Source organism: Narcine bancroftii, chromosome 2 (assembly GCF_036971445.1).
Source record: "Narcine bancroftii isolate sNarBan1 chromosome 2, sNarBan1.hap1, whole genome shotgun sequence".
NCBI classification, from domain to species: domain Eukaryota; kingdom Metazoa; phylum Chordata; class Chondrichthyes; order Torpediniformes; family Narcinidae; genus Narcine; species Narcine bancroftii.
Window position 1 is genome coordinate 210,924,064 of NC_091470.1, and position 26,196 is coordinate 210,950,259.

The window sequence follows — 26,196 nt, forward strand, 5'->3', positions numbered from 1 at the left end:
TGTGAACCGCCTAAGGTCTCCACCTTCTCAGGCAATGGCTTCGCCCTGTACCCTTCGATCTGATGCCCCAGGATTTCAATTGTGTCCCACCTGAGCTAACACTTGGCGGGGTTGATGATCAGCTTGAACTCCTGCAGGCAGGTGAATAGTTGTCTGAGGTGGGCCATGTGCTCTCAATGGTTGTGGCTGGCAATAACAATGTTATCCAAGTAATGAATGGGAATGGGAGGTCCCGACCCACCATGTCCATCAGCTGCTGAAAAGTCTGAGCAGCATTCTTAAGCCCGAATTGGAACAGGCCGAAGGGGGTGATTATGGCAGTTTTGGATATGTCCTTGGGATGCGCTGGGATCAGATGATAACCCCTGATTAAATCGACCTTTGAAAACACCAATGCCCATGTAAGTTGGCGATAAAGTCTTGAATATGGGGAACGGGGTATCTATCCAGGGTGGTGGCCTTGTTGAGGCATCGGTAATCACCACACAGCCTCCACTCTCCTACTGCCTTCGGGACGATGTACGGGAAGAGACCCAGGGGCTTTCTCGCCACCACACTAATCCCAACTCCATTTTCTTAAATTCCACTTTGGTAGTGCAAGTTTTTTTGGGGGAGGGAGGGGACACACCCTGGTGTGGAGTGGGGGCCCCTTGGTGAGGATCTGTTCCTTACCCTATGCTTTGGTTCCATGGAGGAGAATTGTGGCACCACGATTGAGGGAAACTCCACCAGGATACATGTGTAGGTGTTGTTGAACAGCGTGATGGAGTCGAAGCGAGGTCTGATACTTTGGCTTCCCCCTGGGGCATTGTTTGAAAAGTTCAGACATGCACCAAATGCCTTCCTTTCAAGTCTACCAGCAGGCAGTGGACACGCAGAAAATCAGCTCTAAGGAGCGGTTGCACCACAACTGTGACAGTAAAAGTCCACTTAAATTGGTGGCCAGCAAATCGTAGGGTGCCTTAAGTTCGTATCGCTACCCTCAGTGCTGGGCCCAGCTTGGAGTTCTAGGTGTTGTAGGCCGTGGGGGGCGAGGATATTTATTTCTGTACTGATGTCCACGAGGAACAGGAGTTGGGGAATCACAAAGGGGAATGGGAACAGGAGTTGGGTTGATCCCAGTGGGGGATTCCCGGGGGGGGGGGTTACTGGTGTGTGGGTCCCGGTGGGGGGGGGGGAAATCCCGGTGGGAGGGTGTCCCGTTGGGGGGTGGGGGGGTTACTGGTGTGTGGGTCCCGGTGGGGGGGGGGAATCCCGGTGGGAGGGTGTCCCGTTGGGGGGTGGGGGGGTTACTGGTGTGTGGGTTCTGGTGGGTTGTCCAAGTGGGGGGATCCGGTGGGCGGGATCCTGGTGTATGGGTCCTGGTGGGGGAGTTCCCGGTGGGTTGTCATGGTGCGGGGGGGGGGGTGTCCTGGTGTATGCTCCCAGTGGGGTTGAGGTTATGGTGGGGGTTCCTGGTGGGGGGGGCACTAGTAGGGTGTCCATGTGGAGGGGTTCCGGTGAGGGGTGGTCCCAGTGGGGAGTTCCGGAGGGGGGTTCCGTTGTGGGGTTCCAGTGGGGATGCTAATGGGGGTGATGCGCCGTGTCGGCTCACAGCCCGACGTCAACCAGCGAGCGGCGCCGCACAGCCCGGCCCTTCCAGTCGAGGGACGGAGTGACGGGCTGGGCGTTGGGGCTTCGGCCGAGCCACGATGAGCCCCGGGAGGCGGGCAGCCCGAACGGCGGGAGCCGCGCTTTGGTGACCGTGGGTGGCGGGCGCTACGAGCCTGGAGGACTCGACATGGGCTGCGGAGGGAGCCGGGCCGACACCATCGAGCCCCGCTACCTGGAGAGCTGGACCAGGGAGACCGAGTCAACGTGGCTCACCAACACGGACACGGAGGCGCCCGTGGTGGCCGGAGCCGAGCCCCGAGCCTCGGACAACGGCCCAGGTAAGCGGGGCCGCGCCGCCCGCACCGGATCCGGGCTGTTCGCTGTCTCAGTCCGCACTGGATCCACGTTCTCTCGGGCCTTCTCTGTCCCCGCTGGGTCTCTGTCCGCACTGGATCTGTTCTGTCCCACATCTCCACCCGCACTGGATCTTCGCTGTTCAACATCTCTGTCCACACTGCCCGCTCCTCCAGGGGTCTCTGTCCGCACTGGTTCCGTGCGGTCCCCAGTCTCCTTACGCATTGGATCCGCGCTGACCGTTGTCGGGCAGCTCTGTCCGCTCTGGATCCGCGCTGTCCACTGCCGGGGTCACTGTCCGCTATCAGGGTCTCCGTCTGCACAGGATCCGTGCTGACTACTGTTGGGGTCACTGATCGCATGGGATCTGTCATGTCCCCCATCCGCACTGGATCAGCACTGTCCGTTATCAGGGTCTCTGTCCGCGCTATCCATTGTCAGGGTCACTGTCCGCACGGGAACCACGCTGTTAACTGTCAGGTCCTCCGCCCGCACTGGATCAGTGCTGTCCACTGTCAGGGTCTCTTTCCAATCTGGATCCACGCGGTCCACTGTTGGGGGTCACTGTCTGCTCGGGATCCACACTGTCGGGGGCTTCATTCACACTGGATTCGCACTGTCCGTTGTTGAGCGGCTCTGTCCGCTCTTGATCCATGCTTTCCACTGTCGAGGTCACTGTTTGCTCTGGGTCTGCGCTGTCTGCTGTCGGGCGACTCTGTCTGTATGGGATCCACGCTGTCTGCTCTCGGGGTCTCTGTCCACTCTGGATCCGCGCTTGTGTGCTGTCGGGGGTCACTGACTGCATTGGATCTGCACTATCCGCTATCGAGGTCTCTGTCTGCACTGGATCCGTGCTGTCCACTGACGGCTGCTCCATCCACACTGGATCCATGCTTCCACTGTTGGGGGTTCCGTCCACACTGGATTCACGCAGTCTGCTGTCAGAGTCTGTGGATCCCCGCTGTCCGTTGCTGGGGCCACTGTCCCACAGAATTTAAGCTGTCCACTGTCGGGGTCTCCAACCACACTGGATTAGCCCTATCTGCTGCCAGGGGCTCCGTGTGCACTGGAACCATGCTGTCCGAACTGTATCCATGCTGTCTGCACTGGATCTATGCTGTCTGCACTGGATCCATGCTGTTGGCTATTCGGCACTCTGTCCATACTGGATCCACACTGTCTGTTGTTTTAGGGGCTCCATCTGCACTGGATCAGCTCTGTCTAGGGGCTCTCTCCACAATGAATCCTCGCTGTCTACTGTCAGATAGTTCTCTCCATCCTGGATCCACTCTCCGGGGGCTCCGTCGCCCTGGATCTGTGCTGTCTATGCATTCTGTCCACATGCTGTCCCGGGGCTCCTTCTACACTGGATCCATGCTGTCCACTGTCCAGGGACTCTGTCTGCACCAGATCCATGCTGTATGCTGTCCACACCAGATTCGTGCTGCCAGCTGTTGTTCAAGTCCCAGAGGAGCTGGGAGTTAATTGGTAAGGGCAAATAAAAGGAGTAGAAAGGGAGGGAGCAGCCAGCGAGGAGTGGCGCAGTGAGTGAGTGGCCCAGTGAAGGAGTGGGGTCTTAGGACTTTGGCTCGAGGGACTTGTGTGGGAAGGGTATTTATATAAAGAAAGGAGGAAATGGAGTCAGTTGGGGTAGTCAAGTGCTCCAGTTGTGGGATGTGGGAAATCAGAGACAGCACAGCTGTTTCTGATGACTACACCTGCAAAAGGTGCATCCAATTAATGAGTGATCGTGTTAGGGAGCTTGAGTGCAGTTGGATGAACTGAGGATCATAAGGGAAGCAGAGGCAGTGATAGAGAGGAGTTACAGGGAGACAGTCACCCCTAGAAGGCAGGAGTCAGGGAATTGGGTGACTGTGAGGAAAGGAGGGAGAGTGCCAGTGCAGAGTACCCCTGTGGAAGTGCCACTCAGCAATATGTATTCTGCATTGGATACTGCTGGAGGGAAAAGCCTATCAGGGATGAGTCATTGGGGTCAGGTCTCTGGCACGGGGGCTGCCCCTGAGGTTCAGAAGGGAAGGAGGGATAAGAACAGGATACTTGTAGTTGGGGACTCGTTAGTCAGAGGGACAGATAGAAGGTTTGTGGGACGAGATCGGGGATCCAGGTTGGTATGTTGCCTCCCTGGTGCCAGGGTCAGGGATATCTCTGATCGAGTACATAGCATTCTGCAAGGGGAAGGAGAACAACCAGCAGTCGTGGTCCATGTGGGGACCAATGACTTAGCTAGAAGTGGGGATGAGGTCCTGAAACAGGATTATGTGGAATTAGGTAGGAAGTTAAAAAACAGGACCTCCAAGGTAGTAATTTCTGGATTGCTGCCGGTGCCACGCGCTAGTGAGGGTAGAAATAGGAGGATGTGGAGGATGAATGCGTGGCTAAAGAGGTGGTGCAGGGGGAAAGGGATAAGATTTCTGGATCATTGGGATCTCTTCAGGGGAAGGTTGGACCTGTAGAAAAGGGACGGACTCCACTTAAACTGGAGGGGGACCATTGTGCTGGCAAGCAGATTTGCTAGAGCTGTGGGGGAAGGTTTAAACTAGTTTGGCAGGGGGGTGGGGAACAGAGTGTGAGAGCAGTGTCAAGGCAGCATGGCCACCAAGATAAAAATAAAAACGATAACAAAGGTAGGATGGAGATTAGAGTAGAAGGTAGAAAAGAGAATGTATATGAGGATCATTCTCTGAAATGCATATATTTTAATGCAAGAAGCATAGTGAACAAGGTAGATGAGCTTAGAGCATGGACAGATACTTGGGGTCACAATATTGTGGCAATTAGTGAGACCTGGCTACAAGAGGGGCAGGACTGGCAACTTAACGTTCCAGGATACATTTGTTTTAGATGTGATAGATCATGGGGTAAAAAAGGGGGAGGAGCTGCTCTGCTTGTTAAGGAGGACATTACTGCCGTGAGGTGGCAAGATGGTCTGGAGGGATCGTCCAGTGAGGCTGTTTGGGTGGAATTGAGGGGTGAAGGAGATGAGGGTGCTAATAGGGGTGTATTACAGACCACCAAATGAGTCAAGAAAACTAGAGGAACAAATGTGTAGAGAGATAACGTATATGTGTGAGAATCATAGGGTAGTGATCATGGGAGATTTTAACTTCCCTCACATTGATTGGGATACCCATACAGTTAGAGGGCTGGATGGGCTAGAGTTCATTAAATGTGTTCAAGATTGTTTTCTGAATCAATTAGTAGAAGAACTGACTCGGGACAGTGCAATACTGGATCTCCTGTTAGGGAACGAGCTAGGTCAGGTATCAGACATTAATGTTGGAGATCCAATTGGGTCTAGTGATCATAATTCTGTTAGTTTTAAGGTAATTTTAGGGAAGAGCAAGGAGGGGCCTAAATTTGAGGTTCTGGATTGGAGAAGAACAAATTTTGAAGGAATAAGAACGAATTTGGGAGTATTGAGTGGGACAGGATATTTTCAGATGAGGGTGTAAATGAAAAATGGAGGATATTCAAAAAAGAAATTTTGAGGGTACAGAGTAGTTATGTCCCAGTGAGGATCAAAGGAAAGGCTGGAAGTCATAGGGAGACTTGGTTTTCGAGGAATATTGGAAATTTGGTTAGGAGAAAGAGGGAGGTGTACAAGAGGTATAAAGAACAGGGAGCTGACAATTTGAAGGAGGACTACAAGGAGTGTAGAAGGAATCTTAAGAAAGAAATTAGAAAGGCCAAAAGAAGGCATGAAGAGGCTTTGGCAGACAGAGTAAAAATAAATCCAAAGGGTTTCTATAAGTACATTAAAAGTAAAAGATTAGTGAGGGATAAAATTGGACCCCGTGAAGATAGGCTGAGTGAGAAGTCAGAGAAAATGGGGGAAATTTTGAATGATTTCTTTGCCTTGGTATTCACTAGGGAAAAAAATATTGAACCAGTTGAGGTAAAGAAAAATAGTGGGGAGGTAATGAAGAATATAAGGATAACCGAGGAGGTAGTGATGGCTGTGTTGAAAAAGATAAAGGTGGATAAATCTCCGGGACCGGACAAAATATTCCCAAGGACACTCAAGGAGGCTAGTGGACAGATAGTGGGGCCATTAACAGAGATATTTAGGATGCCACTGGCCACGGGGGTAGTGCCAAAGGATTGGAGGGTGACGCATGTGGTTCCGCTGTTTAAGAAAGGGTCTAAATGTAAACCTGGGAATTATAGGCACGTGAGTCTGACGTCTGTGGTGGGCAAGTTGATGGAAAGTGTTCTGAGGGATGGTATTTACAAATATTTGGAGGTACAGGGATTGCTAGGGAGTAATCAGCATGGTTTTGTCAGGGGTAGATCATGCTTGACAAACCTGACTGAGTTTTTCAAGGGGGTTACATAAAAAGGTTGATGAAGGGAAAGCTGTGGATGTTGTCTATTTAGACTTTAGTAAAGCTTTTGACAAAGTTCCCCACAGGAGGTTAGGAAAAAAGGTGGAGGCATTAGGTATAAATGAGGAGATAGTGAAATGGATTCAGCAATGGTTGGATGGGAGGTGTCAGAGAGTAGTGGTAGCAAATAGTTTGTCCAATTGGAGTCCGGTGACTAGTGGAGTTCCTCAGGGATCGGTCCTGGGTCCACTATTGTTTGTTATATATATTAACGATCTGGAAGTAGGGGTGGAGAATTGGATATGCGGATAATACAAAGATTGGTGGTGTTGTGGACAGTGAGGAAGATTACCGTAGAATAAAAGATGATTTAGGAAGGCTGGAGGTGTGGGCTGAGAAATGGCTGATGGAATTTAATACAGATAAGTGTGAGGTGTTACATTTTGGAAAGGCAAATCTAAATAGGTCATATGCATTAAATGGTAGGCTATTGAGATGTGCAGAGCAACAAAGGGATTTAGGAGTTGTGGTAAATAGTACCCTCAAGGCTGATACTCAGGTTGATGGTATGGTGAAGAAGGCAATTGGAATGTTGGCCTTCATAAATCGGAGTATTGAATTCAAGAGTAGGGAGGTTATGATGAAATTGTACAAGGCATTGGTGAGGCCAAATTTGGAGTACTGTGTACAGTTTTGGTCACCAAATTATAGGAAAGATATAAACAAAATAGAGAGAGTGCAGAGAAGATTCACGAGAATGTTGACAGGATTTCAAGGTTTGAGTTACAGGGAAAGGTTGTGCAGACTGGGGCTTTTTTCTCTGGAGCGTAGAAGATTGAGAGGGGACTTGATAGAGGTGTTTAAGATTTTAAAAGGGACAGACAGAGTAAATGTGGATAGGCTTTTTCAATTAAGAAAGGGGGAGATTCAAGAGGGCATGGTTTAAGATTGAAGGGGGAAAATTATAAGGGGAACATGAGGGGAAATTTCTTTACGCAAAGGGTGGTAGGGATGTGGAATGAGCTTCCGACAGACGTGGTCGAGACGGGATCATTGGTTACATTTAAGGAAAGCCTGGATCGTTACATGGATAGGAGAGGACTGGAGGGGTAATGGACCAGGTGCTGGTCAGTGGGACTAGGAGGGTGGGGATTTGTTACAGCATGGACTAGTAGGGCCGAACTGGCCTGTTCTGTGCTGTAAGTGGTTATATAGTTATATAGTTTATTGCAGACATACACAGACCTTTTATTCCCTACCTGTTAATAAGCTTGTTTGAGATGTCAAACAACCATATTTGACAGTTCCTATGGAATAATAAGGTGACGAGAATTGCTTTGGCAAAACTGACACGGGACTGTGACTGGGAGGACTTAGACTTCCAGATTTTAAACAATATTACCTAGTTGCACAGGCTAGATTTCTTGCAGCCTTCTTCACTGAAGACAACCCCCCGTCTTGGGTTCAAATGGGAATGTTCTCAATGGAGAAGGGGGAAGCAAAGAACTTTATTTATAAATGGAGTTTCAAATCCCTCAAGAAAAGGCAGATAACCCCATTCTAATAGAACGTGGCAAGAAGTTAATGAATGTATAGGAAAAAAAACATCACTATGTAAAAATGTGTTAATGCTTATGAACATGGGCAGTAGGATATTAAATTCAAGGTATGGCAAAGGTATAAGATATATTGAAGACTGTAACATGGAAGGAACTTGTGTCCTTTGAACAATTAAAAGACAAATATGGAGAGGCCAATGGGACTCTGTTTTCTCCAGCTTAGATCATTCTTAAGAGAAAGATGGGGACCAACCTTGATCTCCTGAAATTAGTGAAACTGACCGAACAGTTTGGATGGGGAATACACCCCAATTTATTATAACAATATACTACTCTCCAGAGCAAATATGCAAAACCAGGGTTGCAGAGATCAAGGGAAAGTTGGGAATCGGACTTGGTGTAAGGACAGTACTATGTCAATTATAAATGCAGGATATGGACTGGTTCAGTACAATTTTTTACACCAATTATATCTTAATCTACAAAAATTACACAGATCAAAAGCCGAAATTTCAGAGATGTGTTTCAAATGTGGGACTGAAACAGGAACTTTTCGACATGCTACGTGGTTGTGTGTGAAAGTGAGGCCACTTTTGCAAGGAATCGCAGAAAAATTAACCAGGATAACAGGAGTGGCCTTCATGGGCGACCCAGTGCAGTATCTATTAGGTAATTTCATGGAATTGTGGCAAATTGATCAAATATCAAATCTCATTTATACAAATAGCACTGGCGGTAGCAAAAAAGTGTATCGCGATCACTTGGAAGTCTGACTCCCCACACGATAGACTGCGGAAATGAACAGCTGTATACATAGGAAAAAAAAATCACATATAACTTAAAGAATAAATATAACACTTTTGTTAAGGTCTGGAAGCCACACCTGGACCACATAGGGCCCCAGATACAGTTTAAAAAAAAAGGAACAGAAAAGGGCATAAAAGAAACTATTATATAAATAAAAACGTAGCTTCCCCAACTGTACTCTACATACTTAAGATATATGTAAGCTCTGATGATGAACAGATCTATATGTATGGAAACGGGGTGGGGGGGGGGGGGGAGAGGCAGACAGAGCAGATCCAGTGCAGGCAGAACCTTTGGACGGCCAGCAGTGCAGATCCAGTGTGGACAGAGGACCACGGACAGCGCGGATCCAGTGTGGACAGAGTAACCATATAACCACTTACAACACAGAACAGTTCGCCATATGCACCTTCCCATCCAGTTCCCACGTTACCCAATGCACGTTTCCCACCCTTCTATCAGTGGAGTGAGCTGCAAAGGGTGGAACTACCAGACAATGTTGTTGAGTGAGACTCTTCCTCATCAATCTCAGAAGGCAGTTTGATGTTCCAGCACATTTAAGGATTGGTAATACATGCAGGATTCAAGATTCAATTTATTGTCTTGTGATAACACAGTGTCACATTACCCAAAATTGCTTTTGCCTGCTGTAAGGCCGACAGATTCGCCATCAGCTGGAATTGCCTCTTACGGGAAGGGAGAGAGAAGCAAAAGAGATCCACCCCCCCCCCCCCGGAGTCTCCGAGTGTCTGTAGATTCACCTCCAGCCCTTCCGCAGCCTCCAAATCATTAGCGACCCGAGCTCCAGATCCAACCCTCTGACGTGGTCAGGGACCCCATCGCATCCTGGCCCCGATACCTGCTACCCCTTCAGCCAGTTTGGAACCTGTCTCCAGCAGACTGTAGCCTGAGCAAGTCACCCGACAGTGGTCTCCAACAACCACCCCCCCCCCATCCTCTGTACGTCCCTCGCCTTGAGTCGCCAGTAGCCCACTGAATGCAAGGGTCTTTTAACTGCAGAGCCCTCTCCCACTGCCATGGTCACTGTCCCATGGGTCGAATCCTTTGCCTATCCTTCTTCGACAGGTGACCTCCCCATTTTCTGGTGCCCTGCATCAGTCCTATGCTCCCCTGGAGTCCATAACCCCTCGTGGCTGCTGCCGATCTCAGGCGCCGCCATTTTGGGCGCAGACCCTGTGGTCGCAGGATTTTAAATACAGTCAGCTCATTTAACGGGCTGTTCAAAGCCTATATGGAGCTACGGCAGCTGGATGAGCAGTTGGATCCCACAGGAGCACTGTATCTCTGCTCCTCGCTCCCCACGGATCTGCACTGAAGGCAGCGTTGCCGTTACAGTGGCTCAGGCAGTGCCACCATTTTCTCACTGTACATATTCAAAATAATGAATATGAAAAAGCAATTTCTGCCTCAGTGTCAATAATGCAAGAATATAAATTAATATTATACCTTCAACCTTGACATAAACAATGGAAATATTCTAAATCACTCATTTGGTGTTTCCTAATTGCCCCTGGTCCACTTGCATAATGCTTTAGTAGTTTACTCTGAACTTCTGAATCCATATTCTGTGTTATTTACTAACTAGAAATTCAATCTATTCCGTGCGTGTCTTGTATGAGTAAAACTCCCCTGCTCACCACCAGTGATTCCTTATGGACAAACTTACTCCAAATCACTGGCTTCATTCAACTGCCATAATAAAGTACTCACAGAATCTTCATTGCAATCTCTCCAAAGAGATGATTACTGGAACCCTCAGGCTTGAGCCATGCTTACTTCTACATAGTCATGTTTACCTGTACATAGCCATGTTTACCTGTATAGAGCCATCTTACTTGTACATAGCCATGTTTACCTGTATAGAGCCATGTTACCTGTACATAGCCATGCTTACCTGCCCATAGCCATGTTTACTTGTACATATCTATGCTTAACTGCCAATCATCATGCTTACCTGTAAATAGCCAAGCTTACCTGTACAGTGCCATGTTTACTTGTACATAACCATGCTTACCTGTACATAACCATGCTTACCTGTACATAACCATGCATACCTGTACATAGCCATGCTCACCTGTACATAACCATGCTTACCTGGCCAATGCCATGCTTACCTGTACATAGCCATGTTTACCTGTACAGAGCCATGCTTACCTGTTCATAGCCATGTTTACCTGCCCATCGCCATGCTTACCTGTACATAGCCATGCTTGCCTCTACATAACCATGTTTACCTGCATATAGCCATGTTACCTCTACATAACCATGCTTACTTCTATATTACCATGTTTACCTGTAAATAACTATGTTTACCTTCAGATTTGTGCCATTTTATCTTTTCCATTCAATAAAGATAATTTCTTCTAGTTACAGAAATTATAATTTCTATTAACAAAAGGAGAAATGTTTGTGCAAATTATTTTACTTGTAAGGTTATTGGAATACTCTATGAGTTGCACTGAATGAAGATGCTTGTGTAGTACAAAACGGGTGACAATGAATCAACAGAGGGCTTCTGTATTTCTATTGACTCTCAGGAGAGAGAGTTTGTAGAATGCCTACAGGATGGCTTTTTAGAGCAGCTTGTCGATATGCCCACTAGGGCATCGGCAGTTGTGGATTGGATGCTGTGTAATGAATTAAAGATAATGGAATCCTTAGGAAGTAGTGATCATAACATGATCAAGTTCAGTTTCAAATATGAAAAGGAGAAGCTGATATCAAGCGTGTCAATATTTCAGTGTAACAAAGTGAATTGCAGTGGGATGAGAGAGGAACGGGCCCAAGTTGACTGGAAAAGTAAGGTAGATGGGGTGACGGCAGAGCAGAATGGGTTGATATTTCTACAAGAAAAAGAAAATTCTGAATGGAAAAATGGCACAAATGTGGGTAACAGAGGTTAAGGCTAAAATAAAAGCAAAAAGGAGGGCAGACAAGGAAGCAAAAATTAGTGGGAAAACAGAGGACTGGGAAACTTTTAAACTTACAGAAAGAGACAAGAAAAGATGAATTATGACAAGAAATTGGCAAATAACATACAAAAAGATACTGAGGTTTTTTTTTAATATATAAAGCACCACCTACGGCTCCTAGAACGCTTCCATCAGCATTGTCTCCGCTCCATCCTCAACATCCATTGGAGCGCTTACATCCCTAACGTCGAAGTACTCGAGATGGCAGAGGTCGACAGCATCGAGTCCACGCTGCTGAAGATCCAGCTGCGCTGGATGGGTCACGTCTCCAGAATGGAGGACCATCGCCTTCCCAAGATCATGTTATATGGCGAGCTCTCCACTGGCCACCGTGACAGAGGTGCACCAAAGAAAAGGTACAAGGACTGCCTAAAGAAATCTCTTGGTGCCTGCCACATTGACCACCGCCAGTGGGCTGATATCGCCTCAAACCGTGCATCTTGGCGCCTCACAGTTTGGCGGGCAGCAACCTCCTTTGAAGAAGACCGCAGAGCCTACCTTACTGACAAAAGGCAAAGGAGGAAAAACCCAACACCCATCCCCAACCAACCAATTTTCCCCTGCAACCGCTGCAATCGTGTCTGCCTGTCCCGCATCGGACTTGTCAGCCACAAACGAGTCTGCAGCTGACGTGGACTTTTTACCCCCTCCATAAATCTTCGTCCGCGAAGCCAAGCCAAAGAAGAAGAAAGAGTTAAAGAGAAAAATGGGTAGATAGATATAGGACCTATTGAAAATGATGCTGGAGAAATTATAATGGGTAACAGAGAGATGGCAGAGAAACTTAATGAGTATTTTGTGCCAGTCTTCACTGATGAAGACCATAGCTATATATCTGATAGAGGTCTCCAGGCATAGAATGAAATACAGTCGGGATTACTAGAGAGATGGTGCTTAGTAAATTGAATAGACTATAGGTGGATAAGCCTCGCTGACCGGATGAGGTGCAGCCATGGTTTCTGAGGGAGGTGACTTTAGAGATTGTGAAACCATTGGAAGTGATTTTCCAGGAATCAATAGATTCAGGCACAGTTCCCGAGGATTGGAAGGTTACAAATGTAATTCCACTGCTTAAGTAAGAAGAGAGGTGAAAAAAAAGGAAATTACAGGCCTATTAGTCTGACGTCGGAAAGTTGGAAAGTTATTGGAGTCGTTCCTAAAGGACAAGGTTATGAAATACCTTGAGGTGCATGACTTGATCGGTCCAAGGGTTCATGGGTTCATGAAGGGAAGATCCTGCCTGACCAACCTAATGGAACTTTTGAGGAAATCTCAAGTAGGATGGACAGGGGAGAGGCTGTGGATGTTGTATACTTGAATTTTCAAAAGGTCTTTGATAAAGTGGTGCATAACAGGCTGCTAAATAAGATGAGGACCCATGGAATTACAGGAAAGATATTAGACTGGGTGGAGCATTGGCTGATAGGCAGGAAGCAAACATGGGAATAAAGGGATCCTGTTCTGGTTGGTTGCCTGTTACTAGTGTTGTCTGCAGGGGTCGGTGTTTGGGCCACTTCTTTTTACAATGTATATTGATGATTTAGATAATGGATTGAATGGTTTTGTGGCAAAGTTTGCAGATGACATCAAGATGGGTCTTGGAGTAGGAAGTGTTGAAGAAACCAAAGGGTTGCAGGGAGACTTGGACAGCTTAGGAGAGAAGGCTAAGAAATGGCAGATGAGATACAATGTTGAGAAACGTACGGTTGGACATTTTGGACGAGGAAATAAACAGGCAGATTATTATTTGGATGGGGAGAAAATTCAGAAGTGCAAAGGGACTTGGGGGACCTCATTCAAGATACCCTAAAGGTGAACCACCAGGTGGGATCGGGAGTAAACAAAGTGAATGGTATGTTGACATTCATTTCAAGGGGAATAGTGTATAAGAGTAAAGAGTGTTGATAAGTCTCTGTGGGGCACTGGCGTGACCTCATTTGGAAAATTGGTTTTGGGGCCCTTAGAAAGGATGTAATATCATTGGAGAGAGTCCAGAGATTTACCAGGATGTTTTACCAGGATGCGAGGATAACATATGAGGAATGTTTGGCAGCTCTTCGACTCTATTCAGTGGAGTATAGAAGAATGAGAGGGGATCTCAGAGAAACATTTTGAATGTTGAAAGGATTGGATAGAGTAGATATGAATAAGATTTTCCCTTGGTGGGTGAATCCAGGACAAGAGGGTGCAGTCTTGGAATGAGAAGGTATCCATTTAAAACAGAGATGAGGAGAAATTTCTTTTGCCAGAGGGTCGTGGATTTGTGGAATTTGTTGCCACGTACAGCTGGGGGAATTTAAAGGGGAGATTGATAGGTATCAATGGAAAAGCCTGGAATTTGGATCTAGATGTGGTAATGGTTTAGCTCATGGTGGAGTGACAGAGCAGACTTGATGAGCTGAATGTACTACTTCTGTTCCTTTATCTTATGATCTTGTGACATCATGGAAAGAAACAGGTGAATTTAAAGTAGGCTGCTTCAGGGGCATTGGGAGAGAATGACCCAGTGGATTTTTGACACAAATATCCAATGAGCTAAAGGATCATACTCCGAGCTCCATACTGAATGATTCAAATGCCTTTCTGTCCAAACTGCCCAATTTGATGACATTGCGGTAATGAGGACACATTGCCACATGCCTTTCAAAGGTGGAAACTGCTGAAACTGCTTTTGTTTTTGTAGTGCACATCGTAAGAATCTGAACCAAGGCTTTTATTAACCAAAAGACTGGAGCGTATCACATGTAGGTCGACCAGTCCAGAATGATCTGGGTCTGGCTAGGAGCAACCCTTCAAGACCTGCCAGTAGGCGTGGCTACACTCTCAGCCAATCACAGCCATCCTATACTTCAATATACACATATATACATTGGTGATAGAATCCGTACTATCACATTCACCCCTTCTTTTAGAACTGACCCTGGGATGGATGAAGGGCTGTAACGGTCAGGGGGGTAAGAGAAAGACTGGTGGGAGGTTAGGGGCTGTAACGGTTGGGGGGCCTGATCATCCAGCGCGACCGCTGTGGTACTGGGATTGGGGCCGCTGGGGTCATGTTGCTGGCGGGATCATTGGTGCATACACCGCCTCGCTCAATTCCCCAATGGCGTTGTCGACAGGCTGGACTGAGTTGTTGCCACTGCCACTGGTGGGGTGGTGCTGATCCCTCTGTTCAAGCATGTGAGCTAGGGGAGAAGGATTTGGAGGAGGTTGGGTTGGGAGCGATGCCGGGTCCATTCTGGCTTGGGCTAGGTCCCTTACCGAGATTGTGTCCTCCCACCCATCCGGGTACTCAATGTATGCATAATGCGACTTCGCACGGAATAGCGTCACCCGGTCAACCAGAGGGTCATTGTTTGAGTATTGGATGTGTTGTCACAGGAGGACAGGTCCAGGAACCATGAGCCACGCCGGCGTGGTTGTTCTCGATTCGGATCTTCTTGGGAAAGAGAACATCCTTTCATGGGGAGTGATGTTCGTCGCATTGCACTGGAGGGAGTGGATGCAATGTAGGGCGTTAGTGAATACATCCTGTAAGCAAGTGGTGGGGAGGCCTTTGGACCAGAGGGAAAGCATGCCCGCTTTCCAGATGGTGGCATTCTCTCTTTCGACCTGCCCATTACCACGTGAGTTATAGCTGGTAGTCCTGCTTGAATCAATACCATGCTCCAGGAGGTACTGCTGCAGATCAGCGCTCATAAAAGAGGACCTCCGGTCACTATGGATGTAACTGGGGTACCCAAAGATGGCAAAGATGCTGTGCTAGCCCTCTATGACTGAGAAGGCGGTCATGTCTGAGCAGGGCACATCAAGCGGGAAGCGAGAGTACTCATCGATCACTATAAGAATGTAGGTGTTATGGTTGGTCAACAGTAGGCACCCCTTGAAGTCCACACTTAGACATTCATATGGCCGGGTGGCTTGATGTCTTGGGTGCTCTCTGGGCGGAAGAAGTGGGGCTTGCACTCAGCGCACACCGGGCAGGCTCGGGTCATGGAGTGAATCTCCTCGACCATGTAGGGCAGGTTGAAGGCCTTAACGGTGTGAACCTAATGACCCCTGAATGACAGAGCTCCTCGTGGAGTCTCTGCAGCCTGTCCAGTTGTATGTTGGTACAAGTCCCCTTGGAGAGCGCGTCTGGCGGGTCGTTGAGCTTACCAGGCTGATACAGTATGTCATAATTAAAGGTGGAGAGTTCGATTTTCCACCTAGCGATCTTGTCATTCTTGATCTTACCTCACTGGGTGCTGCTAAACATGAACGAGACTGTGCGTTGGTCAGTCAGCAGTGTAAAGCGCCTGCCATTGAGGTAGTGTCTCCAACGATATATCGCTTCGACTATGGCCTGGCCCTCCTTCTCCGTAAACAGTACTATCACAGTTTTATATTGTTATTCTAGCTCTTTCAGAAAACAAGGAGAAGGCAGGCAATTCTTTGTAGTATAATTATTAATGTATGGCCATAAATCAACATATGCCCAATCGAGTAACATCCAACCGCATATACGTCCTGAGGTCACCATAAGGGCTTAATAAAAATTTTATCTGAAAATATACAAGCCATCATGGCCCCGAAACACCCCCAAAGCAAGCCTCTGGGAGAACCAAAGACAAAAAGGTTGCCATCAATTTGGAAGAGAAACTAAAAGTGATAATGCAATATGAAAGTGGTAAAACTGTAAATATTACAGTGTATGGCATGGGATGGTCTCACTCAACCATAACCACAGCCTTGAAAAATCGAACAAAAATTGCCCAGGCTGTTAAACTATGGTACTTAGACATGTGTATGTACAATGTAGAAGTTTATGTAAATATGTATGTGTATCATAGTATCTTACGTTGTACAGTATATTTCACCTATAATGATCAACTTACGTCCAAATCAATTTGCGTCCACACTTCCAGAACGTAACCTGGACACAAGTCGATGCATGGCTCCATTATGCATGAATCTTAAACAAGTATTCCAGCAATGACAGAAACACAAATATGCAAGTGGTTTTAGACAATGATTTAGATTCCCAGTCAAACAATTTGCAAGCCTGAGTGATGAATGACATGAGTTGTTTAAATTAATAGATCATAAAGTAATAAGAGTATCCATTTACCACAATGAAATTGGTGTTGTTGAAACAATTAATTAATTCTCAACTTAGTTTGGCTTTGTCGTTCTTGGCTACTCTTGGCTAGGTTTGCTTTATCATTTATTAATTCTAACTTGAAAATGAGAAACACCCAAACCTTCCATGTAAAATAAATCTAGATGTTTAGTCGACCGATGCCTATTAAATTGTTGGCAATCTGTTCACTGATGACACCATATTGAGTGGAAAAGTTACCTGCATGATTCACATGAACTTGGTTTGTAGGTGCCACATTATTGTTAACACCTCACACTTGCTTGCATTAAACTCCACCTGCCATTTTGCATCCCATGTTTCCAGCTGGTCCAGGTCCCTCTGCAAGCTTTGGAAACCTTCCATGCTGCCCACAATGCCTCTTAGTGTCATCTGCAAACATGTTGATCCATTTGACCACATCATCATCTAGATTGTTGATATAATGACAAACAACAATGGGCCCAGCACCTCCAGGATTGGTGCTCAAGAAGGCAAATGGTATGTTGGCCTTCATTTCTGGAGGGATTGAACTTAAAAGCTGGGAGATTTTGCAGCAACTGCACAGGGTTGAGTAGCGTGTGCAGTTCTGCTCTCCTTACTGGAGAAATTATATACTGGCTTTGCCAGTAATGCAGAAGAAATTCACCAGGTTGATTCTGGAGATATGGGGTTTAGCCTATGAGGAGAGGTTGAGTCGTCTGGGGCCAGTACTCATTGGAATTTAGAATAGTAAGGGGGGAGGGTGGGGGAATCTCATGGAAATGTATTAAGCGCGGCACGGTGGTGTAGCTGTTATCACAACACCTTTACAGCACCAGTGATCAAGGTGAGGGTTCGAATCCCGCACTGTCTGTAAGGAGTTTGTACATTCTTCCCGTGTCTGTGTGGGTTTCCTCTGGGGTCTCTGGTTTCCTTCCACCATTCGAAATGTACAGGGCTTGTTGGTGAATTGGGTGTGATTGGGCAGCACAGGGCTCATGGGCCGGAAAGGTCTATTACCGTGCTGTATGTCTCCTTTTCATTTAAATAATGAAAAGAATGGATAGAAGTAAGAGGTTGTTTTGAATGGAGGGTGAAACCAGAACAAGGGAACATAGCCTCAAAAGAAGCCATTAATTGTAACCTTTTGATTCTGACTTTGGAGGCGAATTTCTTATTCGGATTGGCATTCCTGTTTTGTATTGAGTGGTTTAACTTGTTTATTCTGTTCTCTGCCAAAATGACAGGGCATTGTCTCAATGTTCATCTCCTTGTATCACTGAGTGATGCCCAGGCTTATGACTCACAACTGGAACTGTTATGCAACGTACTTGTTACTTTGGAGAGAATGATGTGACACAAGTTCCTCTTTCTAATGGAGAGGATCTTTTGTTCAGAAACGTTATGAAAGCAGAGGGATGTAAAGGGTTTTTGGTCCATGTAAGATTAAAGAACTGTTTAATATGCCTCATCAATCTCAGGGATGCTGTTCAATTTCAGAATCGCAGTGAATCAAGGTACATTGAAGAACTGAGTGCATCTTGTGGTATAATTCTGATACCTCGGAATATCAACCACTGCTGTTTAATTGAGTTATTGCTATGGATAAAGGGCATTTTTGTAGTTCCACGTCTGTCTTAAACTTGAAGAAACATTAAAAATATAGATTGGTGGGTGGTTGCGAGAATAGCAGAAGGAGAAATGTTCAAGTGATGTTTATTCTCATCCGATTGAACAAGTAAAACCCAACGAAACGGCCTTCTCCGGTCCTCGGTGCAAAACACGCAGACACACAACCAGACAAATGATACATACGCATGTAAATAAATAAAAAGCATATAGAACAGACAAAATGTTCAAGTGAAGTTTATCGTCATCCGATTGAACAAGTAAAACCCAACAAAATGGTCTTCTCTGGTCCTTGGTGCAAAACACGCAGACACACAACCAGGCATAACAAACATACAGACAAATGATATACACACACACACACACACACACACACACACACACACACACACACACACACACACACACACACACACACACACACACACACACACACACACACACACACACACACACACACACACACACACACACACACACACGCGCGCGCGCGCGTAAATAAATAAATAAATAACATTTAGGACAGATAATATATGTACAGTGTGTGTGTGTGTGAATGTTTGTATATACACACACCTACACATAAAGAAGTAGACAAGCGTACAAATAAATAAATCAATAGATAAAGGGATGGGGGGGTGTGGCAAGATGGCATAAGGATCAGATGTGCCTTCCAGTCCTCTCCTGACTCTATCTTATTGTTTTGTCTAGAAATGCCTGTTAACATTCTTTAAAAGTTTAGATAATTTCAGTGCTGTTAATTTAACTTATGATGGTACAATTGGTGGAAAAGAGCAAAAAAAAACGACAACAGATCATCAAAAAACTACATTTTCCAAAAGTTCAAGTTTTGGAGCCTACCTACAGGAAAGACACCAGGACTCAGTGTGAAATGGATCCCAGGAGAGAGGTACAGTGTTCGGATGTAGAGCTCTGTTACATCGGTAGAGCCCCCTAAAGAGGGCGCCAAACAGCCTTTAGAACAAAGAGTTACTCAAAGGCATTTGTCAACTGTAGAGGTGGCGCTGCAAATTGCATCTCTTGAGATACAAGAACCTATACAACTTGATGTACTGGGAGAATTTAATACATTATGGACTGGGTAAAACCCCGGCCAGCGTCCTCCAGTCATTGCTGGAGAGGCTGTGGCTGGGGTTTCCACACGCAGTCATACTACAAGGAAGGCAACCAGAATGAAGGAAGGAATAGAAGATCCTTTGGAGAAGAAGCAGGAATCTGTTGAGCCAAAATCTCTTCCAATTGAAAAGATTTTTGTGAATCTTGAATCTAAACTATCTTATACAATGCAGGGATTATCCAAGATTATGACTGAACTTGGTACTAGGTTTAATACTTTGGTGAAAATACATTCTCAATAGATGGCTGAGTTTGGAGCTTTTAAGCTTGAATTGAGAGATAAATTTAATTCGTGTGAAGAAGATATAGACGAAATACGGGATCAAGTTTTTGATGTGACCAAAATGGTCGAAGACTTACAAACTCAAAATAAAAATTTGGTGAAAAAGATTGATTATTTGGAAAACAAATCCAGACGGAACAAAATAAAGATTATTGGTTTGCCGGAAGGTATGGAGGGACCAGACCCAAGAAAATTTTTTACTGAATGGATTCCGCAGGTGCTGGGTCAAGAACATTTCCCGGAAGGTATAATACTGGAACGTGCTCACAGAGCCCTGCGTAGAAGACCTATTTCAGGTCAAAGTCCAAGACCTGTTTTGGTTCGTTGCTTGAATTATTACGACAGAGAAATAATTTTACGAGTGGCTATTAGAAATGCACAACAGAGAAAATCACCCTTGATGATTCAAAATAATCGAGTTTTCTTCTATGCGGATTTGAGTCAAGAAGTTATGTTCCAACGACGGGAATTCAATCCTGCTAAAGAGTTGTTGTGGAAGAAAGGTTACAAGGCAACCTTTAGATATCCAGCTGTTTTGAAGGGTTTTCAAGATGGTTGCCAACCAAAGTTCTTTGATTTTCCAAAGGAAGCTATAGCATTTGCTCAAGAGCTGCCAATTACTCAGTTTCAACAGAGACATAGTCCGCCGCGATCTCTAAGGAGACAAGAGATGGAAGAAAAGAGCCGTGCTCCAAGAAGGAATGGTTGTAATGGTGACTCGGCAGTTGGAGCTGATTAAAAGAAGAGTTATCCTTTTTTTTTCTAATGTTTTTTTTTAAAAAAAGGGATATTAAATAATGATGATGTTAGTTTAAGATGAAGAGAGCGTTGGGGGAGAGAACTGGATAGGCACTATTTCCTGAAAGTCATCTGCTACGTGTGAGTTATCTCACACCCATTTTTTTTTGGGAGTTACCGCATTGCACGGTTTAGACGGGAGGGGATATTTTTAACCTCCTACCCGCTTTTTTTTTCCTTTTTTTTGTATTATTAGATTAAAGAATGAAGGGGTTTTTTTTTGTTTAAATATAAAAAAAAGCATAAGAAAGTATTTGATTGTTTAAAAAACTAAAAATTGATGTTTTTTTTTTGTAAAGTTTATTCAGTAGATAAGGAATATCTGAAATTTAAATGTGAATGGGATGGATAAGTTTTTTTTAATATTTTTTCTTTAACTTTAAGGTGAAAGGAGTGCTAATTCTGGTGTATATTATTTTGCTATTTTAGTTATAGAACGAAGGGAATAATGGTGAAACTTATAAATTGAATTGTACAATTCTTAATGAGGCTTGAATTTTGTTTGTGGTTTATGCTCCATTTGTTGAAGATATAGATTTCGTTGTAGATGTGTTTTTATTATTTGGATATCTGAATTTTAACGTAATGATTGGGGATATTTAAATGTGGTATTGGGGCTTTTATTGGATAACTATTCAAGAGTAAAAGGGAAAAATGGTGGAAGAGTACTAAAATTGAATTGTACAATGCTTAATGAGGTTTGAATTTTGTTTTAAGATGGTGGTTTATGTGACTAATATGATGATAGATGTGAAGTTAGTTGATATTTGGTGAAGGTTTATCTCTATAGAGAAAGTTTTTTTTTCATCTATTTTTTCATGCTACGATTTTTTTTTAAGAATTGATTATTGTTTAAGAATTTTTGATAGATAATGTTACTAACTTGATTTAAATATGTTTTTTAAGTCTGATATCTTAGTATTAATTACTTTTCTTTTTGTTAGTATTTTAATCGGTTATGTTTTTGGTTTTTTTTTAAGTGGGTTTTTTTCTCACATATATTATTAACTTTATTAATTCTTCACTCTTTATTTTGGGGGGGAAAGGGGGGGTTGGACTAATTTGAGTTGGGTTATTAATGTGTAATAATTATTGGGGAGGGTATAGTTTATTTAGATTACTGATATTGTATTGTAATTTTATTATTTTATTCTTAATTTTTTTAATGTAATCCTATATGTTATTCATGTTATAAAATCTTAAATAAAGTTTAAAAAAAAGATAAAGGGATAGGTTTGATCCTGACTTCAATCATGGTTGTGTGGAGTTTGCAGATTCTCTCAGTCAGTATATGGATTTCCCCTGCCATCATTTCCTCTTGCATCTCAAAGATGAGCTTGTAGATTAATTAACTAATGTAATTTACCCTTTAGTGTAAGTCCATGGTAAATCAAATGTGTGTTGAGGGGCATGATAAAGCTGATTCAGAATCTGGAGGTATATTGCAGTCTCAAATGCTCACATTTTATATTACTCCAGATACAGGGTGTTGTGTGGGAAGGGAAATAAGTTTGATGGGTTCAAAGAGCAATGAGTCTGAACACAGGCCATACCAGGAAGAATCTTTATTAAAACACACATAATGGAAATGCCACAGGGATAGCACACACTAGCACTCTCCATCACACAACACAGTACAACCCAGACACATCAGATACAACGATTACCAATATTACAACCAAGGCCTACATTTCACTACCCACCATTCCTTGTCTAATGTGGGACTGCTCAGATACTATCTACAGCCCCGATCTCTGTGTTAGTGCACACCTTACCAACAACTCCTCCAGCATTGTCCTGTGTCTGCAACCTGGAGTGAGCAGGGTTTGTCTCCGGGCTGAAGAGGAAGAGCTGCTCCACATGGTTGACTTTATGTGTAGCACAGTAAGCTGGAGGCCCAGGTAATCGCTTGGTGATTAAAGGGGCCATTGGTCAGGTGTGCACCAATGGGTGGCCAGAGTCCAACTTTGATTGGTAGGTGATGTGACTTCCGACTAGGGTATTTGATGGTAGGGTTATGTGACGAACATGAGATTTTTTCACCCTAGAGAGGGAAGAACATAAGGAGAGGGCAATAGGATGAATGGCAGTGCTCTCCAGGGACCTAACCAGGATAAGGTTTCTGCAGGGAATACTGAAGGATGACTGTAGTAAAAGTTTTGACATTGTTGACGTGATTGTACCCCTATACATTGGGACCTTACAGAGCATTTGATGAAGTCTTGCTTGGGAAATCAGGATTTCAGACTGCTGATGCCTCCAGTTCTAGTTCAAGCAAGGAGCTGTTCAGATTGTCTCTGCCAAGGATTTCTTTACAGTTGCAAGCAAATTTTCTTTTTGACCTGCTGATTGATTGCCAATGTAAGTTTTTAGAAGTGTTGTTTGGATCACTTAGCTCTACATGTTGAGCATAGAGGGGAAAGCGGGATTTTCTGAACCCGTTGGGTCATTGAAGAACAATGGCTGACAAGTCAGAACAGTGCAGTTTGTCCCATTCCTCCACTCCCATGGATTCTGGCACATTTTAACATCTCAATTATTACTAGCTCCTGTTTTTTTCAAAATTTTAGTGGGACTGTCACTTTAAGAGTTAACAAATCAAACTGCAAACCTGCACAGCTTTGGAGAGAACTGAGTTGGCAACAATCAGGAATAGACTATGCTAAAAAATGATTCGATGAAGAGAGAGGAAATGAGTTGCTTTTCCAGGGAGCCAGGTGGGAAGAATCTGCGAAAGACACACTGAACAGAGCAGCACACTGTGTGATTAGCCAGCATTTTAAAAGCATGTTGAGCAGCAGTATCTGAAGGAAAACTGTCCTGGAGTGGCTCCATGTGGTAATAGGCGATTTGTTTCTCCCTGTCAGGTGAAGTTTTGATTCCCCACCGTGACCAAACAAAGGGTCATTTGGAAGGGGAATTGGAGTAGCACACCATGACCAAAAGAAGGGTCACTTGGACTGAACCATGTTTGGGTTCTGGAAGTATGGTGAAAGTCACTTGTTTTGGTTCCCCTAGAAAAAGAAAAGGGGAGTTGTGACAACCGTCCGTGTGAAAGGACATTCGCTCTGGAAGTACCTCGTCCAGGTTTCGTGAGTTTACAGCAGTCATTCTCTCCGTCTCTCCCACCTCCTTCTTTGCCTCAGTTTAAGAGTCTTCATGTCAACACTGGAATTTCTAAGATTGACTTTGGAATAATGTTCCAAATTGTGCCTAAGCTGTAATGGTTTGGGTATCACACATGCACAATTAGGTATATCCGTACATAGTTGGGGGTTAAGTTTAGATAAGTTAGATAAGGTGTTATTAGTAATTAATAATTTAAAAAGAACACTGTGTTGACGACAGCGCAGGATTTGAACCACAGTCCCAATTGGTGGCGCTGTAACAGCGCTGCACTAACCACTACGCCAACTGTGCCACCCGATGCTGTGTCACAGTCCAAGGGACCCTTCAGAACTGAATGCAGCATGCTATATATATATTATATATATATACAATATGGCCTTCAGACATTTTGGATCAAACACTGCATTTGTGAGAATGACTGTCCTCGATAAATCTTGTTTATAAAGGCCCCTCCATCTAATTACCCATGCATACAGGAACATAAAAAGTTTCACAGAACTGAGACTTTCCATAGAAACATAGAAGATAGGAGCAGGGGTAGGTCATTCGCCCCTTCGAGCCTGCTCCACCATTCAACGAGATCATGGCTGATCTTAAAGTCCAGTACCCCGTCCCCGCCTTCTCTCCATAACCTTTAATACCCTTATACTGAAGAAATATATCTAATTCCCTCTTAAATATATTTAATGAACCTGCCTCTACTGCCCTCTGTGGCAATGAATTCCACAGATTCACCACCCTCTGGGTAAAGAAATTCCTCCTCATTTTGGTCCTAAATGGTTTGCCTATTATCCTCAAACCATGGCCCCAGGTTCTGGATTTTCCCATCATTGGAAACATCCCATCTGCATCCACTCTGTCCAGTCCTGCCAGAATTTTATATGTCTCTATGAGATCCCCTCTCAATCTTCTAAACTCCAGCGAGCACAATCCCAATTTGCGCAATCTTTCCTCATACGTCATTCTTGCCATTCCAGGTATAAGATCCAGGTATAAGATCAGATTTGATCTTATCCTGGCAGCAACACATTTGTACTTGTTCCCTCAAGGGGTGGCGCAGTTAGCGTACAGATTAACGTAACGCTGTGACAGCGCCAGCGACCAGGGTTCGAATCCGCTGCTTTCTGTAAGGAGTTTGTATGTTCTCTCCATGTTTTTGTGGGGTTGTAAGTCAATGGGTGCATTTGGGTGGCATGAGCTCTTGGGCCAGAAGGGTCTGTTACCATGTTGAGTGTTTAATTTAGTTTTTGAATATAATTAAGGCTGCTATAGATTTTTTAACCACTCAGCTTCATGGTTGAAATTCATATGTTTGATTATGATCACCTTATTACTAACGTAAACAACCTAGTGCATCTTCTCTGAACTGCCTCCAGTGCAGGACATCCCTCCTTAAAGGTAGGACACCAAAACAGTACACACTAGTGGTGTAGCCTCACCACTGCCCTGCATTGATATATCAGGATTAAGTCATGTTTATTTGGCTTCTGTATAATAATAGCCCACTGTAAGGCATTCCTGAAAAACTAGTGAAATGCAATACAAATTAAACTTGGGATAGGTTTAGGCTATGTATATTCCACTGAATGAGCGCTTTATGTGAAATGGTTTATTTTCATCCAGTATTTTTAATTTTTATTCACAGGCTATTCATATAACAGTCTTAAATAATCTTCTTCTCAACAGACACTTCGGAAGGAAGCACTCAAACTCATACCCGCGTCACCTTGTGTTCAACTGGAAAGGAAAAAATGAGCACCATCAAAAGGACATCTACAGTTGGAACAAACACACACCGTGGGAAACAACAGTTAACACATGTCCCAGGAGCTACACTACAGAAAGGACATATATTTCTAACATATGAGGTAGGTTTACATTATGCTGACAAGGTTACAAATGCTGAAATTATTCATTTTTCATTCAATTAGAATTCCATTCAGAGATTCCGAAGATTTGATACGAGAGGGCTTCCTTCAATTTTTCCAATATAAGCAACTGCAATTCGCTTATTGTCATAATCGGTCCATGACAGATGCAATAGCGCTGGCTCTCCACTCAGCTCCAGATCTCTTCGAAAACAGCGATTCATACATATGGCTGCTCTTCATCGACTGCAGCTCGGCCTTCAGTACCATCATTCCCTCAGTGCTGGTCAACAAGCTGCAGACCCTGGGTCTCTGCACCACCCTCTGTAATTGGATCCTTGACTTAGAAACATAGGAGCAGGAGTAGGTCATTCGCCCCTTCGAGCCTGCTCCGCCATTCAACGAGATCATGGCTGATCTTAAAGTCCAGTACCCCGTCCCCGCCTTCTTTCCGTAACCTTTAATACCCTTATACTGAAGAAATATATCTAATTCCCTCTTAAATATATTTAATGAACCTGCCTCTACTGCCCTCTGTGGCAATGAATTCCACAGATTCACCACCCTCTGGGTAAAGAAATTCCTCCTCATCTCAGTCC

The 26,196-nt window shown here is 44.6% G+C and overlaps 1 protein-coding gene across 2 annotated transcripts in view; it reads left to right on the forward strand.

The window, feature by feature from the left end:
• The first annotated feature begins 1,566 nt into the window (after positions 1 to 1,566).
• Positions 1,567 to 26,196, forward strand: part of LOC138755054 (brain and acute leukemia cytoplasmic protein-like) — a 37,294-nt gene continuing 12,664 nt past the window's right edge. The window contains exons 1-2 of one of the 2 annotated variants that reach the window (XM_069920243.1): positions 1,567 to 1,931; positions 25,416 to 25,597. In XM_069920243.1, the coding sequence (XP_069776344.1) occupies positions 1,781 to 1,931; positions 25,416 to 25,597 (333 nt within the window). In that variant the 5' untranslated portion in view covers positions 1,567 to 1,780. The remainder of the gene's footprint in view (positions 1,932 to 25,415; positions 25,598 to 26,196) is intronic. The other variant, XM_069920244.1, reaches the window with a different exon arrangement.